The following is a 23,374-nucleotide window of genomic DNA, read 5'->3' as shown; positions in this document are numbered from 1 at the left end:
TTGTTTCATTAAAGCCAAATAATTGCTAGATTATTTCTTAGAGACATTAGGTACCATCTCTTGTTACATTTAATAAGAGATGGCACCGAATGTCTACCTCTAGGCCAAATTACTTAGCATTTAATTAATAGTAGCAGTAATATAGCCCAATCTAATCAGGCAATCATTTGACTTTACTATAACTATCAAGCTTATAGAAGTTTATATTTGTATTCATTTGTTTTGTTTCTATAAATGGTTCTGTTTAGTTGTAATTATAAAATAAGTGAAATGGAAAAGTGGAATGTTTGAGATGGCATTTTTAAATTGAATGAGTGTTGGAAACAAGAATTACCACCAGACATCCAAATTTCTTGTATGTTTTGCTTTATTTCTATTTTATTTATCAAATAATAGTAATAATAATATAAATACTAAAATAGTCTGAAAAAATTAAACATGATTTTAGTGTTGATTCCTGATGATTTAGAGAGCTACTTGGAATAGAAATGAGTATGGGTTGGCAACATGGTCAGTGTAGCTCTTGATGAGAATGATCACCTTTGAACAAGCAGTAAATAATAAAGTTGCCATTAACTAAACCTTAAAAACCTTTAAAGTGCAGTTTTTAAGGTTTAGTTATTTGTAAGTGCAGTTAGAGAAGAGTTGCCATTAACATCATTGATGTTGATTTTACTATGAAAGCTGTACACAGCTTTTACAGTATCTAATAACATAAATTCTAGAGCAGTGTTTTTCAACCTTTTTTATCTCATAGCACACTTGAACATATAATTAAATTTCTCTGGTGCACTTAAATTACGGGGTGTCCACCATGAACCTGACACATTTGTTTCGACTGCCATATCGAAGTGCAAGGCAGTGTAATCAGATGTCGTGCATTCCATTAGGCGGAGAAACTGTGGAAGTTGTATAGGTAACTTTGAAAACCCGCCAAAGTGACTGTAGGTGGCGTGGCAGTAGTCAAATGCAAAATGGCTTTTCAAAAGCTGTGTGGTGGTACGCTGAAACAAATTCCCTGATTCAAGTGCAACGGAACTTTTGTTGCGTGTTTGGCAAGGAACCACCCTCGAGGAATACTCTCAAGTTATGGAAACAACACTTCTTGATGAAGGGATCGCCAGATATTACACCCTTAGACTTTTTCTTTTGGGGATTTGTCAAGGACAAGGTTTACACCAGTGTCAAAATTTGTGACCTTCAACATCTTTGTGTGGGCATTCAAGATGCTGTTGCTGCCGTCACGCCCAAGATGCTTGAAAAAACCAGGCAGGAAATGGAGTATACACTCGATGTTCTACGTGCAACAAAAAGAGCTCATGTAGAGGTTCACTGATTTTTTTTAATAAAACTTTTTGAGTTTTTCATCATAAAATGTGCATTACTTTACATCCTTCCTGAGCAGTAGATTTTTTACAACAGTTTCATATGTGTCAGGTTTAAAAAGTCTTATTTATTTTTTATTTAATGAACATTTAATGAAATATCTGAACTTGACATGTTTTTAGAATATAATTTTGCTTATGAATATATACATTTTACTACATTATGTATACGTTTATTTATTATAACAATGGAAAACTAGTGTAATCAATTTAAAGAGGTTTTAATTTTGATATGTATACTTATTGTTCTTTGGGCTTCTTTGAAAATAATTTATTTAATAACCTTCAAAAATTTTCACAACACACTGGTTGAAAATCACTGTTCTAGAGTCAATCGTTTTTATTCACTATGCAAAACTTACATCAATGTTTTGCTTCTGAACAGTTTTTTGAATCATTATAGTAAGCATTACTGGAAATGTATTAGCTTTTAAGTTACAAATAGAAATGCCTAATAATAATAGTAATAATTAAAATGTAGATAAACATATAGAAAATGAATGGGAAAGGACTAAAGGAAAAGTATACATATATATGTATTTGATGGTATAGGACAAATTATGATGGTAGATGAATGTCTGTGTGTGCAGTAAAGGTTTCTTTTGTTTTTAAAGATATTCTTTATAAGTTTAGATAAAGAAAAAGTTAAGAATTGTAGAGAAGCCAGTCTATTAAAAGTAATTGAAATGTAATACGTTCAAAAAATATTTATCTTCAGATCCATCTGAACTAGATATTCAGAAAAAGAATTTATTAAAAGGTTATTTGAATTATATCATTCCAAATGCATGATGCATTCAAAAGTATATCAATGAGTGAAATAAAATGTGTGATACATTCAGAAATATATAAATGAGGAAAAGCTATTTAGTGAGTTTAAAATTTTGAGTTAAAGCAAATAACCTGCATCATTATATAACCCATACATGCTTTTAATATAAGTTTTGAACTTAGATAACCTGTGGGATATTCATATGAAATTGTGGTAATTAAATACAGTAGATTCAAATAATTTTTACATTATGAACATATGGACATGATTTATGTGAGTTACATTCATAGAATTCATTTATGAACAAAGATTTATATAAATTAAGATCAATTACTTTATGGAAATACAGTTGACTTGTCTTAAAACAAGCATCTCTAAAGTAAATCCTTGTGTTAAAACAAATATTGCCATTGTCACAATGTTAATTTTCACATGATAAAATAAACAAAAATTTTATTACAGTTCTTTAAGATGAACTGTACATTACCTTTACCATCCCCAAGAAATAATCCTGTTTTCAATAATAATTTTATTATTCATGTTGAAAAGTGTAAAAAGCAAACTGGTAGTATAATAAATGTTCTATTTTGAGTAGCTTAATTTTATTCTCCTAGTAAGCAAAGATGAGTTCAACCTCCAATTGTAGAGCAATTCAAATATCTGGTTTTAGCTGTCCATTCTACTATACTCAGAAAATAGGGATTAAAGTTTAAGGATTCCAACCCCTTTAAATGGATGTGATCCTATGCAAACATGTGCTAGTTTGCATATGGGGTGCATACAGTAATGCCAGGTTTGGCTGCTTTTTTACTCTTTTAGCACCAAAAAATATTTTTTACTTTTTTGAACAATTTTCAACAGAAAAAAAAATCACAGATTTCTTTTAGCTTTGTTTTGATTAACCACTCTGATATACTGCTCCACGCTTAAATGGCAAATACCATCTTCTCCATTTTGTTTGATTTGAACATCATTTAGATCATTAATTTATTTTTGTAAATAAATTTAATTTCATTTAACTTTATTTAGTAAATTAATTAAATATTATAATTTAGAGATTTTGATTGTCTATTAATTCTAAACCCTGTAAATTATACACCGCTGACCTTGACCCTGAAAATCGTTAACACAGATTTTCAATAAAGCGAACTAACTGCTGTTCCTCTAGTGATTTGTATTAATGCGAGTTGACTGTATATTAAAATTCAGAGGATACATTTCACAAATGCATGAATTGTCATCAGTGTGACAGTTTTTAGATTTATTTTACATAGATAAATTAAAATTAAAAGAATATATTTATTAATTTATGTAACAAAGATGAACTTAAATAAATTTATAATAAAAATCTACATATATGCATAAACGATTATTTTCATAAAGGATATAGTGACAAGTTATTTTTATTACACAATAAAACAAAATACAAACAATCCATTATTCTCTTTCATTGCAATTTTTTATTTGATTTTTTTTTTTTTTAATTTATATATACAGTATATGTAGACTTATAATTTATGTTGTAAAAATATTTTAGTTGAAAATTATGAAAAATAAGTTTTTACAAATCATGATTTGCACTGTACAATCTTAAAAATAGCAAGTTATTTATGAATTTATATTACTAAGTTTAATGATATAAAAGTAAGTTGTTTATTCTTCAAGTAAAAATTTTCATACTACATAGATGGATTGCATGTCTGCCATTTAAGTATTCAATCATGTTTTCCATCTTAAAATTAAGTCCTTAAAACCTTTAAGACCTTCATCGTCATCCTCGTTCTCATCACTTTGTCTCATTTGATTTACATTTCCTACACTATAGAAAAATTATTACATATTTCTACAGTACATATTAATATCATTTCTTATTCTTTTTATCATTGTATCTAAGGTAATAAAATAATAATAATGGATGTATAGTTCACATATATGTAGTAATTATTATTGTTATTGTGTCATTATTATAGATTAGAGTTTACAAAAAGAACTAAAGTGTAATTGTTGAGATCTTTGTTGTTCTTTAACAAAAAGAATTGTGATGTTACATTTATATATTGCGTGATATTTGGTTTTTTTTTTTTTTCCAATGTAGAATGGGTGTTATTTTGTATGAAAGTGAAATAAAATATTTTGATTATATTTTGATATACATGTTTTATTTGATCCAGTAAAGATGACCTTATATAATTGATTGTAGTAGGAATGTTTCATATATTTTCTTGTCTATTATTTTGATATCTTCTTTATACTGATAAAGAAGATATCAAAATGCTAGTAGAGTTTTGTGTACATGTGCATTTGCGTACTTGCATGTAAATTTGTCGTATCTTCACAAATATTCAGAAGACAAACAACCAAAATATATTTACTAGTAAGATAAAAATAGTAAGCCAGTTCACCTTAACCTAAGCTTTTTTGATTTTGTTAGTGCCATATAAGACAGAAAGAGATATCCAGGAAATGTGTTGATATTTAATAGAAGAAACTCCGACTTTTACAATAATTAACTATATAAACTGCTTTAATTTAATTTTTTTTATGGATTATTTCATTATATTCTGATTTCAACAAATCAATTTATATAACACAAAAAACACTACAAAAACCTTTCTTCCAGTAACATAACATTTTAATGAAATATGAACATTTTCAATATCCTGATCAGGTTCTATAAGTTCTGTAATGGAACATGTGCAGAATCTGAATGTATATGAAATTCTACAGTTAATTTATATAGCTGATTTGTTGATAAACTATATATACTAATTAGTTATGTTATTAATCTAAAAGCATTAGAGTTGATATTATATATACCTTTCAAATTGAATTACAGACTGATGATTATTTGATGTATAAATTTCTCAGTTTCTGATTTTTCTCATATAATTAACAAATCATCAGCATGCATATTTTCTTATTCTATTTATGTAATTATTCAGGACTTGCTTTTAATTGTATATCTAACAAGATATCCATTGTGTTTATGCAAATTATTTGTTATTCTATTCTGTAGCCTTTACTATTAAAATTAATATGTAAAGAATGATATGCCAACATTTCAGTACGCCATTAAAACATATAAATACTTATATACTTTATTATTGAGTGCATAAAAGCAAAATTCTAATCTCCATATTGGTTCATGTTTTAAAAATACATTACATAATAAATTTTTTTAATATCAGATTTCAATTCTGCAAGTCAGAAATGACTTGCAAATGTTATTGCAATATAAAATATCTATATAAATTTTTCAAATAATTTTAAGTTTCTAGTTTGTCTACATATTAGATGAGAGTAAAACAACAACAATGATACAAAAATAAATTTACTTTAAAAAAAAATACATAGTGTTAAGAGTATTTTTTGTCTATATTATTTGTCATTTTCTTTTAGAATGAATAAAGTAATTTTGGGCATTTTCAGTTTAGAATGACTAAAGTAATAACTAACTTAACAAGACAGATTCAATAAATAAGGTTAGTAGCACTGTTAAAGAAAAATAACATAGTACACAAGTATATGCCAGGTGGCATTTGTGTTCACTGCATGGTTTACAAAATGATGTCACTTATATCAAACTGCACCAGGATCAAACAGTGGCTTTTGACAGCCAAAAGCATTAGACGTAGTGAGATTCATTGCAGAATACATGTACAATATGCACAGTCATGCATGTCACTACAAAAAGCTCTAAAATGGGTTCAAAAAAGGTCAAGAAAGGTCAAATAAATATAGACAATAGGCTGCATAGACACTTTCGAACCCAAGTTTTTTTTAATGGCATGCATGACTCTCCATATTGTTCATACATCCTGCAATGGATCTGACCTAACTAGGTCTACTGCCTTTGGCTGTCAAAAATTAAATAACAGCTTGCTGTGCAGTTTGATATGGGCAATGCCATTTTGTAAAATACGTGATGGACACAAATGCTACCTGAAAGGACAACTATTTGAACAGGACTGCATTAATATATACTCTTTCATTATTATTAGTCTTAACAGTGTATGCTGTGTTATTTTTCTTTAACAGTGTTACTAACCATGTTTAATTGAATCTGTCTCATACTTTTAAAATGCACTTTAAATTTAAAAGAAAAAGAACAATAGAATCTATCACAAAGCCAACACACTATAAACACTTTTCCAGCAAAAAGTTTATTGAGAATTACAAATTTTTGGCTTATTTAAGAAGCCTTCTTCAGGCCTAGCAGCTGAATTTGAGAGATTCCAAAATGGAATGCTCCAAGCATTTCATGATGTATTTAGATGTTAACATATAAGTGATTAGAATAAATGAATTCTGTATTAACTGCTGGAAAACTATCTTGTAATGTTATATGATTCAATAAATAAATAAATAAAGATGAGCAATTATTTATTGTTACGTCACAATGCTGGGCTGCAATTTTAAATCATATTCTTAATTTAGTTAATTTAAAATATATTCTCTCCACCTCAAATTAGTACTGTAATTCTTGTCCCTGTACATCATACTTTTCCAATAGCAATGGAGTCGTGCTGGTCATCTAAATCCTTTTGGGGAAAAATTTTTGAATTGAACTAATGTGACATTCCAGTTTGCACTGGAAGCTCATATATAGTTAATCGGAACCTCCTGCTCCTAAGCTTTCCGTATTTGGTCTTGAATTTCATTTATCTAACACTGTTCTCGAGATTAAGGAAAGACGGACAGACAAATGAAAGTGGGAATTTATAAGTCTACAACTTTTTCAAATTGCATCAGAAATGAAACAATATGATAAAAAAAAATTTTCTCAAATGAAGATATGGTTCCTTATATGGCAAAGACTTTACAGATTGTAATGGTCAAACTATCCAATAAGATGCTGAAATTCTATTTCTATTATTCAATTATGTTTAGAAAACATTATATCAGAATTATTTTACTGCTGTTATCTCACAGCCAACTTTGTTTCTATGAGATTCATATAATTTAAATAATTTTCTAAACCTTCCTATTATTAAACACTCTTAATAACACTTTTCTCCTTATTAACTATTTTTTTAAAATCTGTCCATTAATAACCAGCACTTTTAAATTAAGTTTAAATGCTTTGTTGTTACATTTGTATTTAAAAGATTTCATTGTTACAGTAGAGTACTGGAAACTTGACATTTCGTTGTATTCCTATTGTATTATCCAAAAGAAAAAGAAATACATGTAATCTAATTTCTGTAACTTAACACTAGGATCAAATTGTTCTTCACTGGTGACACTTGTTAATAGCATCATTTCCATGTAAAGAATATAATCTTCTTTCAAAAGTGCCATTGCCAAAATACCATGACATGAATGTCACTAACTCAAAAATTGCCATTGAATAGCCAATATTTTTAAAATTAACTACAAATAGAAATAGTCATTGTTGGTACATAATTAATGCATATATGAATTAAGTACCCCAATCAAAACCTTGACAATTCAGTAAATAATTTAATGTATATTAGAATTTTATTGGATTGTCAAGGTTTTGATTGATGAACTTAGTTATAGTTATCAATCCAGTTAATGTGAAGAAGTTAATTATGTAATATAATATCTTTGTGAAAATTCCACTATTTAGATGAGCATCATTGCTATGATGCAAAAATCATCATTTTTAGTAATTAGTCACCACCTCAAACCACATTAAGTCAAGTTTGTGGTACTCTATTGTACTTTTATTTTAATTTTATATTTGTCAGTTTATAATTTAAATAATAATATGCAATTTAAACATTGTCTTTTTGTTTGTAATAAATTTATAATGAATGCATATTTTTTGAAGATATATATATATATATGGGATGCCCCAAAAAATCTACTCACTCTTTATCAGTCCAATACTCATGTTTTTTGCTAGGAGAAAAGACTAATGTTTTTTATAATGCCATTAAATTTTATTTAATTTAACTTATTAGACTTGTATCTATGTCAATAAACACCTAAATCAAAACTTAATATATTAGTAATGGTTGGTCAAAGAGTGAGTACATATTTTTTTGGGACATCCTGTATAAGTTGATGTTAGTCTAAAATAAGCTAAAAATTCTCCTTGTATACTAATAAAGTTTGGCTTCTAAAAAAGCAGTTTCATTTCTTAATAGTTGACAATATGGACAATAGTTGATAAATATACCAGGATTCATTAAATCTGAAGATATTTCATATTTTAAATTGTATGCAAATTCTACTTTGTATACAATATGAAATATTAAGCAATGAAACTTGAAGCAAATAAACCAAAACTTAAACTGAGATGATGTCGCTATTAATTTTTTGCTAACAAAATTGAAATTGATGTCAGAAATTAATGCTATTGTTGTAATGAAAGAAAACATTGCATAGTGAAACTAAGGCTGTCATGTTAACTTCATGTAATTATTTTTAGTTGTCAAAATTCACTTCATAGCAGTGAAAAACTTTGTAGCTTTTTAGGATAACAATTATGTCACATATCTTAACTGTAGAAGTTCTCTGAAATGACATTAATATAAGCATAGGGAATAATTTCTGGAAATTCATCAGCTTTCAGGGTACAAATTTGAATAAGAATGTCTAACAATATCAATTAAAGCATGGCTTAAATACACAGAAAATGAATGAGAACTAAGGTGAGGTAAGCATATAACCTGTCTTTGGTTGTTTTTGGGAAAACTTGCAAGGGTAGATGAATGTGGTGCACAAATAATTTTCTGCATAGTCTAAAGACACTCTTAATGGCTTTAAAATTAAACAAAAGAAAAACTGTTTGATGAATTTTCAATTGCAATATTGAATGGGTTAAATAATTTAGAAAATTCTGGATGAAAAGAATCGGCTTGGAGAGGGACTCGAACCTGCGACTGCCACTTACCATGTTGATGCATTACCAGATATGCTACCTGAGCCTCCAGTTCGATCTCCTCTTCCAGATATATTTAAACATGAGATAACCATTCTCGGTTACATCCGATGCCAGTTGTGGATGAATTTAGCATCCATGTCCTGTAAACACTCACTTATGGCATTTGGCTGGCTATCACACAATCCCAGCATGTACAATACATATGTACTGTACATTGGGTTGTGGATGCTTGTTTATGTATACAAAACTGTACAAACTGCTTTGGTCACTTGATAATTTAATAGCTCATTCATGTTTTTGAATACCTTTTTGTAAAATGCCATGTCTCTGCTCATTTGCTGAGAGCTAATAGCAATGAGTTCATTTCAATATTTTTTCTAATGTGATTTTTTCAAATAGCAATTTTTTCTAATGTATTTAAAAATGGGTTCAAATATTTGTTTAATATCCATGAGAAATGTATAACTGTAAAGTGTACTGTTGTGAAATTCTTTTTGAAATGATTTATAGCAGGGCTTCTTAAACTATGGGTTGTGACCCCATTTGGGGTCGCTTAGCGAAATCTTGTGGTCACGAGATTTTAATGCAAAATATTGAAAATAATTTGTGAGAGTTTGAAAATGGCATGCTTTTTGTCATAGGTTTTGTGAGTTGCACTTTGTGTCACTTCTGGTGCAGTGAGACAACGATTCACACTGATTGTAGTGTGAATCGTTCAACACTGATTGTAGTGTGAACTAATGTAGTATTGTTGCTTTTCAGTGTATTCAGTTGTCTCTGTTCCATTGTAACACAAGAGTGAACTGTGGTAGTACACCATTATTGTTTTTGCAAATTTGTATATATCTTCAATATATATGTATATTTTCATTGTATTTGATATGTATATTGCAAAATATTTGTATATCTTTATTTTATATATGGGAGGTCGCAAAAAAATCACAATCATAAATGGGGTCGTGAATAAAAAAAGTTTAAGAGGCTCTGATTTATAGAATTCAGACATATATGTATAATTTTCAATATCTGTAAGTTACTTTAAAACGTATCCTATTATATATATATATCACTGTGTTTTATCCATGCACAAATGTAATAAATTTTGAACAATGATACAATTGTATATATATCCAACTCTTTTTTTACATAGAAGACACATTCCTGAAAAAATTGTGTAGAAAACCATGCAAAAACAAAAATATGTTTCCTAAAAATTGAAGATACATTCCAAGTTATTAAAAAATGATGTAAGATTAAATAAATAACTATATTTCATTCAAAAAATTGTGTAAAAAAAGTGATAAAAATTTTCTTCCAGTATAGACCTGGTTTGTCAGCATTGAAAATCTGGTCAGAAACATAACCACCTTCTCTTATTATTTTGACTAGATTTTCTAGAAAGCTCTTGACAGTGTTTTCATCTGCAGATGCAATTTTCTCTTTAATATTATTAAAAGAATTTTTTAAAAATATCCTTCACTAGCAGAAATTTTTTTTTCTCTTGAGTTGCTTGAAGACATATTGATGGTTCCAATTCCTGTAGTTTTTTTTATAAATTCATGGTGCTTGCTCTATAATATTTCCATCCACAGGTATTCTCTTTGCACCAAATCCTCAATCCAAAACATCAAAAAATTTTTGATTGTTTTCTAAGACTGCATTTTCTCTACTATATGATATTTTTGAGCTAAGCTTTGATCTGCAGATGATAGATTTTTGTATAGAATCCTCATTTCTCTTAATTGTTCTGACAGTTGCTTTGTTCAAGCCAAAAGTTTTGCCCACAGATGAGTTAGGTGTACTAGTACAAGTACAAAACTATAAATTTGAGAGAGACTCCTCATATTAGTTATATACTGATTGATAAGACTTTTTTTAATAACTGGACTACATTAAATAATTATGATTTGTAAAGACAAGACATTTTTCTATAAAGTTCTTTTATTATATGTAATTATTATTTTGAAATAGTTTATCAGTTTTGTTCATTTGTAGTTTACTAATTCAAGAATTAAAAACAAGGATAATTGTTAATTGATTGAAACTACAAACTTTATATAACACATTCTTGATGGTACCAAAGAAAATTAAAAATGTAATGATTTTATTCCTCTGTAAGGGAAAATCCTTTACACAATCTTGTCATCCTTCTGTCTGTCTGTTTGTCTTTCCTTTATCTCACAATTCCATTGCTAATGGAAAAGTGTGATGTACCGTACAGGGACAAGACACTACAGTACTAATTTGAGGTGGAGAGCATATATTTTAAATGAAATAAATTTCAAATATGAAAAATTGCAGCCTGGCATTGTGACAATGTCACAATAAATAATTACTCATTCTATGTTGTTTTGAGTAAATATTAAATATAATAAAAAAATCAAGAAACTATACTTCAGTTTAGAAATATTTTGTTTGGAATTTGTATTTTTCATGTTCAACCAATCATAGATATATGTAAGTGTTCTTATATCCTTGAATGCTCAATAGTTAATTAAAAAAGAGAAGAAACATGTTTCAAGTATAATAATATTTATTATCTTTATAAAACAACATTTTGGAATTTTAAACGAAATATTGTAAAATTCTTCAAAAAAAAAAAAAAAATTAGAAATTAATAAATATCACTCTTGCAATAATATAAAGTAGGAATTACTTTCAAGAAATAAAACATATAAAATTATTATTACTAAGTACATATTTGTTCAAATGATTGTTTTATTATAAGACTAAGTAAAGAAATTCTCAAAAATATTTTGTTTATTTTTGATACATGATAAATTTTTCAGTCTTTTTTTTTTTATGCAATAAACCATATGTTTTCTTACGTAGCTTAAAATCATAGTATCTAGGTGAATTAAGGTGTGTGTGTGTGTATATATATATATAAATTAAGGTATAAGCGTAGTATAAGCGACAAGTAGTTTCAAACTGCACGTGACAATTTTCATAAACTGTGGGATGAAATAAATATTGTGGTTATAAAATATGAGTATTTTTTTGATTTTATTACAAAAATGTTTTCACATTTTTATAGAAGAATTTGAAACATACACATGCCAGGCCTACTTCAGAATATTAGAGAGAAAATAAATCACAGTTTCAATGCTAGAATCATGGGATATGTTATCCAAATATCTTGTTCTTCTGGTTTTGCATACATGCATCTTTTATAGTTTGAAATTTATAAACAGATTTAAAATCAACAAAAAGAAAATGTAAAAAAGTTTTAACACCTTTGATGCATTTCTGAGAGAATTCATTTGGCTGCCATTAATTTTCAGCACATTTTCTAGAATTTATGAACTCAGTTTTTATATAAGCCATTTTCTACAATAGTTATCCTACAAAAATTTTGAAAATTTTAAACCTTTGTTAATAAATTGTCTATTAAAAAATGTGTGCTCTTGTTATATATGTTACAGTGAAAGAAGTGGAAGATGCATTGTAGTGTATGTATACGTGTATAGAAAAAACAGCTGGTCTTCGTTATAATGGATCGTTACAAAGAACGTAGCTTTAGGAAGGACTCTGGGAGGGATCCGAAAACGTTAGCGTACACAAATTAATTATATCCCACGCCGGTTAAAGGTTTTATCGAAGGATTATTTGTGTATGTATATACATTCACCAGTGCATATATACATACATTGCATCTTCTACTTGCACTGTAACATATAGAATTTTTTCAAAAACAATTTAGAATATTCAGTTCATATTTAGTAGCTTTATATTTTAACAATTAACTGTTTATAAAGTAAATTGTTTGAGAGGACTCATTACAACTAACAACAATCTAAACTTTTGGATATACTTGTTACAATTTTTGGAGTCTCGTACATTTATATAAACCTTGTCCAATTATCTGCATTTGTTCTTTGTATATTCTGTTTATTGATGAAATGTAAACAACATTCATAATCCAAGTTATACTTTTGCTACTATGTTTACAGTTTATGTATTTTATTATGTATTTAATTAAAACAAAAAAGAATGTAGCTTTTGTAATTAAAAATGTACAATTCAAACAGAATCTTATTTCTAGTCCTAACAGATAATATTCCATTTTAGATATGCTGGATAAGATTACACAACAACTGGACACAGGTTAATTAGGCGATAGAAACTTAAAAATGTTTGCATGCTTATCAACCATACAATCTAACAGATTTTTTTTTTTTTTTTTTAAATATTGTTAAAATATGTATAAATGTGGTTGACTTACGAGGTATGAGTTATAAGTTATCAACTAAGACTTATGAGTTGTTAGCAAAAGGAAATGTTTTGGAACAATGTAGCATCATTAATTATTATATCTCAAAAATGGTTAACGAAGCACACCAAATAAAATCAATTCTTTGAAAACAAATTCTTCAAATTAATAAATTTAAAATAAAAATATTTTGAATTTAATATACTGTTTTTTGTTTTAATGTATATACAGTATGTAACGTGTGTAAATATGTTTGTTAATTACAAAATAATAAATCATTTCCAACTACTTTCTTAAACGATTTTACAAGTTTTGATATATGATATAAATGAAAGTATTAAACTACCCAACAATTTTTTGCATGAAAAATTTAATAAAAATTCCATACAATTTTGTAATTCTATACAATAAAAATAAACTTAATTACAGTATAAGCAACCTTTTTTCAAATTTTATGTTTAGATCATTCTTATAATTTGTTCAAAAAAGTATTATTTAAATTTACTGGGAAGTAGATCAACAGGAAACAAAATGATGATAAAATTTATATATTTTATTTTTTATATATTATTGAGCTATTGGTTTGTCGCCCAAATGACCAAAATTAAACCCAGTCAACCTGTGTTTTAATTCTGTGCTTTTGTCCCTGAAAAAAAAGCACAAAATTAAAAGGATAAGAATACCATTTTTTCTCACAGAACAGCTTTTATTGTGATCTGGGACACAGTGCTTGTGACACCGTTTCAGACAAGGCTTGGTTACATCATCAGTGGTAAATCACTGCAATAATAATACAGAATTTGTAAATAGTACAGATTGTATTGCTCTTAGATTAACTTAAATAATAAACAACACAGTGTTAATCCAAGAAGTTATGCTCAACATGGCCAACTAACAATTTTGGAATGTAATTTAGCTACTTTATAACTGAATAATTGGCCTCCTGCTGTAAGAACATTTGTGCTAGCCATTTCATTAGGATATTATAACAAATAAATGGCATGAAAAAAAATTTAAATGCACATTGCTTTGTACATGATTCAAGAAAATAGTAATGTTAAATTTTACAAATTAACTATTGAGTAATTTTTAGTGATCAGAGCCACAATCACAATACAACATGGTCATTAGTTATAAGCAGGAATAGCAAGAAACTTCCATTGAAGTTTATATGAAGTTCTCCTATAACCTGATTTTTCAAATCAGTTTATCATCATCTTCCATACCCCCCCAAAAAAAATACACCCAAGAAAACCATTTTTTAAGAAATTGCAATTTAAATTTTACAAGCAATAATTTAATCAAATAAATCATAAAAAAATACAGAAATTTAGCACAGTTTTATTTAAAATTATGTTTGCATTTTTTAAACAACATTTGGAGTGAGAAATAAATTTTTTAGTAAAGTGAAGCAGCATATCCTAACATTCAGCATTGCTTACTCAGCAAAATTTTCCTTGCCGACAGCTAAGAGTGACGACATTGTGTTGACATTTCAAAGTGCTACGTAATCAAAGGGACCAGCTTCTAGGTTAAACTATTTGTCGCTTATACTATGGTATAAGTTTGTAAGAACAAACATTCATTTATTTTTATATATGAAAATAAATTAAATTATTTTATTTTTTCTAATGGAAAGATTGAAAATGCAAATTCTTTTTATTTTTTGTTATACAGATTCTAGATTATTTTTTTCTCATTGATCAAATATTGTTTTATGATTATAGTAATATTTTCAAATCATTGTGAAAAGAAGAAATTAAAAATACAGTAGAGTCCACACATCCAGTAATCCAACACTTTGCAAGGAGGTGCACATGAAATTTTCATGTTACCTCTTGTCAATGTGACATAGAGAGACTGATGTGTATATATATATATATGTCAGTTCAGTACATACATATGTAATCCAGTACAAAATCCAGTAATATGACAATTTGTAATTCAACTCTCGCCAGTCCAATATATGTCAGATTACAGAGAGTCTTCTATATATTGAGTAAAATCATTGATATGATAAAATTAATGCTAATTTTCTTTCTTACAGAAACTGAAATTAAATGATTTTGATTGACAATTTCATTCCAACTAGTATTTTAACATTATATGAATTGGATAATTTTAATTAGCAATTATGGTTTTACATTATTATTAAATAATTTTATTTCACTGTCTTAATAAAATTAAGTGGATATGAAGTGACTGTTTTTATTTCTTATTATCTAGAACTCAAAATCATTTTCGTGGCCATAATGCTACTAGACAGCATTTTGATCAACAAAGGTATCCTAGTGATCAGTACGGTGATGAAAGAGACTCGGCGTCAAATGTAAATCGTTTAACACGGAGGCCAAATACTTCTGCTACTTCAACAGTTGGTTCTACTGTTGCATCCCCACCTCATTCTAGGAGCGGCAGTCGGCAAAGGCAACATAAAAGAAGATCTCCATCACGCTCACCTTCGGGTTCTAGATCAAATTCACGTTCACGATCTCGATCCAGGTCAAGGAGTACAAGTGGCAGTCATTCGTCCAGTTCCTCCTCAAAACTACGCAGTAGTTCAAGTGATAGCAGTAGTAGATCTCGATCACCTTCAAAATCAAGATCACCTGCGTAAGTTATTTTTTATTTTTTTATTGGGAAATAAATTTTTGAATCTCAAATTTTAAATATAATGTAATTTATCTTTATTTAGAGCTTCCTATGGAAGTCAAGGAAGCAATAAAGGGGGACGGTCAGCAAGTGCTGTCAGTCTAGTGAATACTACTACATATTTATCTTCTACCGTATCAGCTGCAACAAGTAATAATTCTCAGGTGTCTAATCAACCGCAGGGTTGTGTCCCTGTCTCTGTAGATAGTAATGAGAAAGATGAGAAAAGGCCATTGGGTATCTGTGTAAAAAATTTACCTGTAAGGTCAACTGGTAAGAATTATTACATTATTTTTATCATTTTGATAACATTACCTAAATATTTTTATAATTTATGGATGATAATTTTTTAGATACAAGCCTAAAAGATGGCTTATTTCATGAATACAAAAAGCATGGAAAGGTCACCATGGTAAAAGTAATAGGCCAAGGCACAGATAGATATGCAGTAGTGTGTTTTAAAAAGTATGTAATTTTGAAAATACATAGTTTATATTATACTTTTGTATTTTGTATTTATTTAATTTGTTAACTTAATTTAAAAAATAATAATAATAATTTATTTCAAAAATTAATTTTTTTTTCTGATTTAAATTATGAAAAATTCATAATAACAAATGTCAATATTGTATGCAACAAGAGGGAATTCTTTTAAACATTTTGCTAAATATGCATCTTATTCAGTAAACAGCAAAATTTTACATTACAATATACAAATGTGAAGTCATTTCAACAGTGTGTTTGATGTCTTCAGGCTGAAAATACAAGCTTAACATCAAGGATTTATTCTATTGAGATAATTGACAAGGATTGTCAATGAGATTCTGGAGGAATTATCTCGATTCTTGTAAAAGCAGCTAAGAGCTCCTGCAGAGTTCATGGAAAGGTATTTAGGCTTGCAATTTATCTCTTTAGAGTGTCCCAAATTCCATTTGATTCAGATCAGATGATCTAGATAGCTATTCCATTTAAGCAATTGTTTCATTCTCTAGGTACTCGGCAACAAAACAAATTATGTATGGATAACCATTATTGTCCATTAAAATGGAATCAGGGCCCATAGCTGCAAGATAGAGTTGGATACTGTCTTTATGGTACCATGTCAATAGATCTGAGGATTTGTGCAACTGTTGATTAATATTTTAACTTATACCAACAAGCCACCTTTACAACAGTGTTTTTATAAATTTTAGAGGGTTGATAAGATGTTCAAGCCCCTCTTCATATCAAAGTGTATTGGGAATTACTTTGGAGCTGAGACTGGTTTGTAAAAAGCACATTGATGCATTGTTTTAAACTTTAGTTAACATGCTCCCAAGACCAATGTAATTAAGTTCATATTTACACAGATATTAAAGGGATACTAACTACATCAAGTCATTACTTAATATCATCTATAAGTTTTTATAAACTGCAACATGACACAGAATGAAACTAATTTTACCATAGATTAAATAATATAAACAAGATATAATTCGGTTAATATTATTCTAATTGCACTTATTACCCATCTCATAGAATCAATTGTACTGTTTATAAAGAAAATTCAGCATCAATAATTTGTAAATGATTACAAATGTACTCAATAATGTTAAGTGAGGATTCAAGCATAAAGAGCACTCTGATAGAGCTTTTGAGATATATTTACTGTGATACTACTGCAGTAAGTTAATGTTTTGTGTATGACCTAAAATGGTTTGTGTTTAGAAACAGACAGATGGTTATCTCTCATAAAGTTGTATCCCTTTCAAGGACATCCAGAAACAGGTCTCTAGGAGATGGTTCTGCTTGTTTGTTGTATTGATTCAAAAGGCTTTACAATGAACATTTAGCCATTTTGCTACATGTAATTGACGTCCAGTGTTGAGTTATTCTATTGCTCTCCATCTCATTTCTTCACTTAAGATGATTTTTTATGCTTATTTTTAAGAATATTACAATCTCAAATTTTTAAGATGCTGTCAAATCCATGTATTACAGTCAAACTGGCCATGGGAGAAAGATATGCTAAAGTTTCTCAAAATAAGAGCTGCTATTATACTTCTGATCAACAACTTAAACTTTGAGGTTTTCCATTGAATTGACTGCCCTAAAGTTATAACACTTTTTCCATCTGCTGATTCTTTGCAGGTTTATACTCAGGGAAGTATGATCATATCTGAGCATATACAAATACAAGTTTTATGAACCATTACAGAAAATTGCTTTTCATCTGAAAAACTATCACATTAAAACCAGTATCTTGTGAGAGAAATGATGCTGGCCAAACTCCAGAAGCTTCTGCTTGTGCCTTGGGTCAGAGCCAGTTTCTTCAATATTTTACAGTAGCTAAAATTCTCTTCTTGCATAATCCAAAAGATAGGACATCAGGGTACATTTAGATCCAAACATTCCTGGAGGCAATGTCTGATTAAAAGCTGTTTTTTCTGCTGATTATCTTTTGCTTTCTGCAACAATGTTTTCTGCTCCAAATTTTTAGGTAGATAATCTTGGAAGTTTCTTTCTTGTTCTTTTGTTGTGGTTATGGATGATATTCATGATAATCTTGCTAGAGATGACTATGATTTCCTCCACCTTTCAGAGAAGAATGGTAATTTCATAAAAAAATCTTCATTTATGAGTATCTTCATAATACAGTGGAACCTCGCTTAATGAGCACCTTGCACAACGAGTATTTCGCATAACAAGCAAAACAAATTGTAAAAATTTGCCGTGCTAAACAAGCGATATTTCGCATAACGAGTGATGAGGAGAGGGGAAGTCCCAAATTGTGCTCATGTGGCATGCTCCATCAGTTTTTTTAATCACTCGTTCTGCTAGCATCTTAGTGTCGCTTGTGATCGCATATTTTTCTAAACTTGTATTCACACATATTACTTATAAACATCAACAACCATAGCCCGTTATATAATAAACACGCCAAACGATATGCCAAATTCTTGGGTCATTAAATTTAATGACCGATTCCAAATTAAATTTTAGAAATGTCAAATTTAAAAATTAACTATTTATAATTATTAAATTTAATACGAGATGAAAACATAACTGCCTACCTCTAGTCAAATTAATTAATTTCTAATATTTAACTATAGCCTTTACATAACCCAAGAATTTGGCATATCGTTTGGAGTGTTTATCAAACATATTAGCTGTGATATTTTTTTTTTTTTGTTTGTGCAAATCAAATTCTCATTCCAGGATGGTTCATTTTGCACTAGAAGAAAATATGGCAATGATGATGATTCACGCTTCTTAACAGTGTGTATTGTACAATTTTTTTTGAATAAACGTTATACATAAAACATTTGAGCATTTTTTTGGCGTGGAATGCATTATCGTATTTTACATTAATTTCTATGGGAGAAATTGTTTTGCTTAACGAGTGTTTTGCATTACGAGTAAGACTCTGGAACAAATTATCCTCGTTAAGTGAGGTTCCACTGCACTTGATAAACGTATATAACAGATGATGATATACGAAACAGTATTTTTTTTAAATTGTATTTCTTTGTTGTTGTTATAAGAAATTAAATATTTTGTTCTATGTTTTATCTTTTAGAACTGAAGATGTTGACAAAGCATTAGAAGTATCAAAAGACAAATTATTCTTTGGATGTAGAATAGAGGTAACTGCACATGAAGGTATAGATGGTGAAGATAACGAATTTAGGCCTTTAGAAGCAGAACTTGATGAATATCATCCTAAAGCTACGAGAACATTATTCATTGGAAACTTAGAAAAAGACATCACGACAACTGAACTAAGAAAACATTTTGAACAATTTGGTGAAATTATTGTAAGTACAATAAATCATTAGTTTTAAAGATAGACAAAAAATATAACTGAACATTCTTTTCAAGAATGAAATTCTTTTAAAATAAACAGATATAATATTTATACTTAAACATAAAGAAAGCAATTTTTAAATTAATTTTTTATTTGGAAATGAGTGAAGTAAAGGTACTTTTTGAATATATTTTAACCTTTTGTAAAAAAGGGCTGACAAATTTACAATTTAATAAAAATACATAACAGAGACTAAAAATGTCTTCACTTTTCATCATGTCCAATCACAACTATCACATGTCCAGGAACAACTATCTTCCACTCCAGAGACGACCTTTCTTTAGAGGCTATGCCTCTGCATTTTTACAAAAAAAAATATTATAGTTTTAATTGTAAGCTGATTTTTTTTTCTGTATGATTAATTAAATTTTAATGTAAATATTTGGTTACCCATAAAATCAATAACAAAACATCCTTTTTTTATCATACAGTAATATGTGGTATATGAAAAAAAATATATATCCATTTTACAGGCGGCCCTCGACTTTCGCACATAATTGGTTCCTGAAAGTGTGTGTGAATGTTGAATGTTTGAAAATAGAGGGATCTAAAAAATTATGCACCAAAAACTGTGTTTTAAAGTATTTATTTATCAATATGTGTATGTAATGAAGTTAACAAGGCATGTTTAAGTGCTTTCTTTATAAACTTGTCAAGAGTTAATTGAATACCACCCTTTTTTCTTTTGTGATAAAGATTTCTACAACATGCCGTGTCCTTTGGAAACAATCTTTGAAGATATATTTTCACAATTTTGAATGTATTCCTTAATTTTACTCTTATTTTTCAAAATTGAACGTATCGTAGATCTGTTTATATCATACAAACGTTCGATTGAAGCAAAAGGTTCACCATTTTCAGAACATTTAATTATTTCCATCTTTGTCTCGACTGTATGAAGTTTATGAGTCCTTAATTTCTTTTTGTTCGTATCAACCCTGTAGTTTCTCCATTTCTCACTCATGTTTATCAATTTATAAGGATGAAATATTTAAACATAAACAAATAAATTGGCAAACACACAACATGTTGATGCACGCCCTAATGCAAGACTTGCTCGGAACAACACAGTAGTGATTAGGATTCCGAGAAGTCTGGTATTGTAGGAAGTAATGTGTGTTCGAGAACATAGAGCAAGCTACCGCACTTTGTAGTGTACGAGCATTCTGCATAGGAGCAAATTTTTTCATTATCGACAAAAATATTTAAAAAGTTGAATTTTTAAAAATGTGTGAAGTCGAGGGCCACCTGTATATTAGTCTTTTTTACACGTTCACTCGTACAAGTTTTACTGTGTTTGAATTATTTTGGAAATTTTAAATATATACAGTATATTTAACACTTATTATTCAAATTTATATACAGTAGAGCATCGATTATCCGACTTAATTGGGGACTGGGGTTGGTCAGATAACTGAAAAGTCAGATAACCGAAAAGTATGAAAAAATACATTATTAGTATAGTGTATTAGGCCTGGTTTAAATACTAGCCTCCTTTCATGGTCGAGCCAGTGCTGCCAGCTAAAACATGCAAAAATTTAACAAAAATAATATTAAAGTAGCCAAGACATAACCAAATATTGTAGCGCCACATCACTAGACGACATTTGAATTTGCCGACTAGAACGCGGTCAGTTAACCGATAAGTCGGTTAATTGGGGGTCTGATAATCGACGATCTACTGTATTATAAAGTGTGTACATATACATTCACTATCAGGTACTGTACATTTGGATAAATACCTTCAGCTTTGTTGAACATACTATACATTCACTAAATGCACTGCTTGGTGAGGCTGTCAAAATCAACTGACCTCAATGGCAAGATTTAAGTTTTTACTTTTCAGTACATAATAATTTTTTAAAAATGAAAACATATATTATAATTATTATTGAATAGAAGACCCTGTTTCTCTACATTATTCTAAAGCTTAGTATCTAAGCCTTTTGTTTCAGACATTTCCAAATAAATCAGCTGATATTTGGTTGAATATTCATTATTTAGTTCTCAGAAATCTGAATAAGTATTCAGTATTTGGGCAAAAACTGCTATTTGGTCCATTCCTAATATACTTGTATGTATATATTATATTTATTGTTTTTACAATATATGTAATAATAATTTTATATTTTATTTAGGAAATTGATATTAAAAAACAAGGGTCTTCAACATCATATGCTTTTATTCAATACTCTGATGTGGCTAGTGTAGTGAAAGCAATGAGAAAATTAGACGGAGAAAATCTTGGTGCCAACAGAATAAAACTTGGATTTGGTAAAAGCATGCCAACAAACTGTGTCTGGTTAGACGGAATTGCTGATAGTGTTTCCGAGAAATTTTTGGCACGTCATTTTGGTCGTTTCGGACCTGTTGGATATACTGCTATTGACAGAGAAAAAGGCCATTCTCTAATATTTTATGATTCAGTAGAGTATGCTCAAATTGCTGTTTCTGAAATGCGTGGCCGGATATTAGGAGGGAAACGATTGCAGGTAAGATTATGTAGTAGTTGATATCTTTTAAATGGAAATAATTTAATTCAAGAGAATTAAAGTTTTTGGATTATATAATATCATTGTTCAATGTTGAAATAATTAAAATGATAGTGCACATAATTTTTACGAATTCTCTGATTTTATGTGATATTAATTTTCTTTAGAGTATTTCATAGGATGTTTAGATTAAGCAAAGATAAATTTTAAAAGATATACCAATATAATCAGTAAAGTTGGAAAGTTGAGATGCTTTCTCTTTTCATTATTTGCGTAGTGTGTTTCAAAATATCACAAAATAGTTTTTTATTAAGTTTACAATCATTTGGAGATAGTATTAGTTCCTCTTTTTTACCACTGAACATTTTTTGATGCCTTTTTCCTTTTTTTCTACTTAAATCGGATATTTTGTATTTTTTTATATGTCTGTTTATAAATCTGGTGTTAATAAAAATTATTAATTAAAAGTTATTAAATTTTTAATTAATAATTTTTTTGATATTTAAATATCTTATGATATGATATAGTAGTATTTGATATTATTGAATATTTGACTATTATTATGATCTTTTCCAATATTGAAGTCAGAAAAATGAATACTGACTAATATCATCATCAATGTTTGACATTACTGATATCAGGAGTTAATATCCGAATTTACAAAGTTAAAAAATTTAATGACCTAATGCTAATGTATTTTAAAATTAAAATTGCTAACAAATTTCAGTCAATTGAATTACAAATTTGATTTGTAATTTAAATTTTAAGTTTGATTCCAGTATGAAGTTAAACTGTTTTTAATTGATCTCTTTGGATTCCTGTCCATTTAATGTTCAAAAATTGAAATTATGCTTTTGATTGGCTGACAAATTTCAACTGTAAACAAATTTGAGTTTAAAAATTAATTATTTCCAAAATTTTAAATTTCAAATTTTTTGTTATGATTGGTTAAAAAAAAATAGTTGAGTAATGGTGTTTCAAAAATAGTATAAATAGGCAGTCTCTGGTATCTCTACTTTCTGATGAAATCATTTGCTATTTTATCATATTGTAAGTATATTTTATGTTTTATATACCATATTGGCCTGATATTAGTCAATGCTTTTTTTTTTTTTAAATCTTGAATTAATAAAATCCATTGGATTTTTAGATTTTAG

The 23,374-nt window shown here is 28.4% G+C and overlaps 1 protein-coding gene across 1 annotated transcript in view; it reads left to right on the top strand.

The window, feature by feature from the left end:
• Positions 1–23,374, top strand: part of spen (split ends) — a 186,650-nt gene that overhangs the window by 125,141 nt on the left and 38,135 nt on the right. Inside the window, exons 4-8 of the mRNA XM_067288458.1 lie at positions 15,453–15,839; positions 15,922–16,151; positions 16,232–16,343; positions 19,438–19,675; positions 21,864–22,217. Of these exons, the coding sequence (XP_067144559.1) occupies positions 15,453–15,839; positions 15,922–16,151; positions 16,232–16,343; positions 19,438–19,675; positions 21,864–22,217 (1,321 nt within the window). The remainder of the gene's footprint in view (positions 1–15,452; positions 15,840–15,921; positions 16,152–16,231; positions 16,344–19,437; positions 19,676–21,863; positions 22,218–23,374) is intronic.

The sequence above is a fragment of the Centruroides vittatus genome, unplaced genomic scaffold (genome assembly GCF_030686945.1).
Source record: "Centruroides vittatus isolate TY-2023 unplaced genomic scaffold, ASM3068694v2 scaffold_861, whole genome shotgun sequence".
NCBI lineage: Eukaryota > Metazoa > Arthropoda > Arachnida > Scorpiones > Buthidae > Centruroides > Centruroides vittatus.
This window is presented reverse-complemented; position numbering and strand designations above follow the sequence as displayed.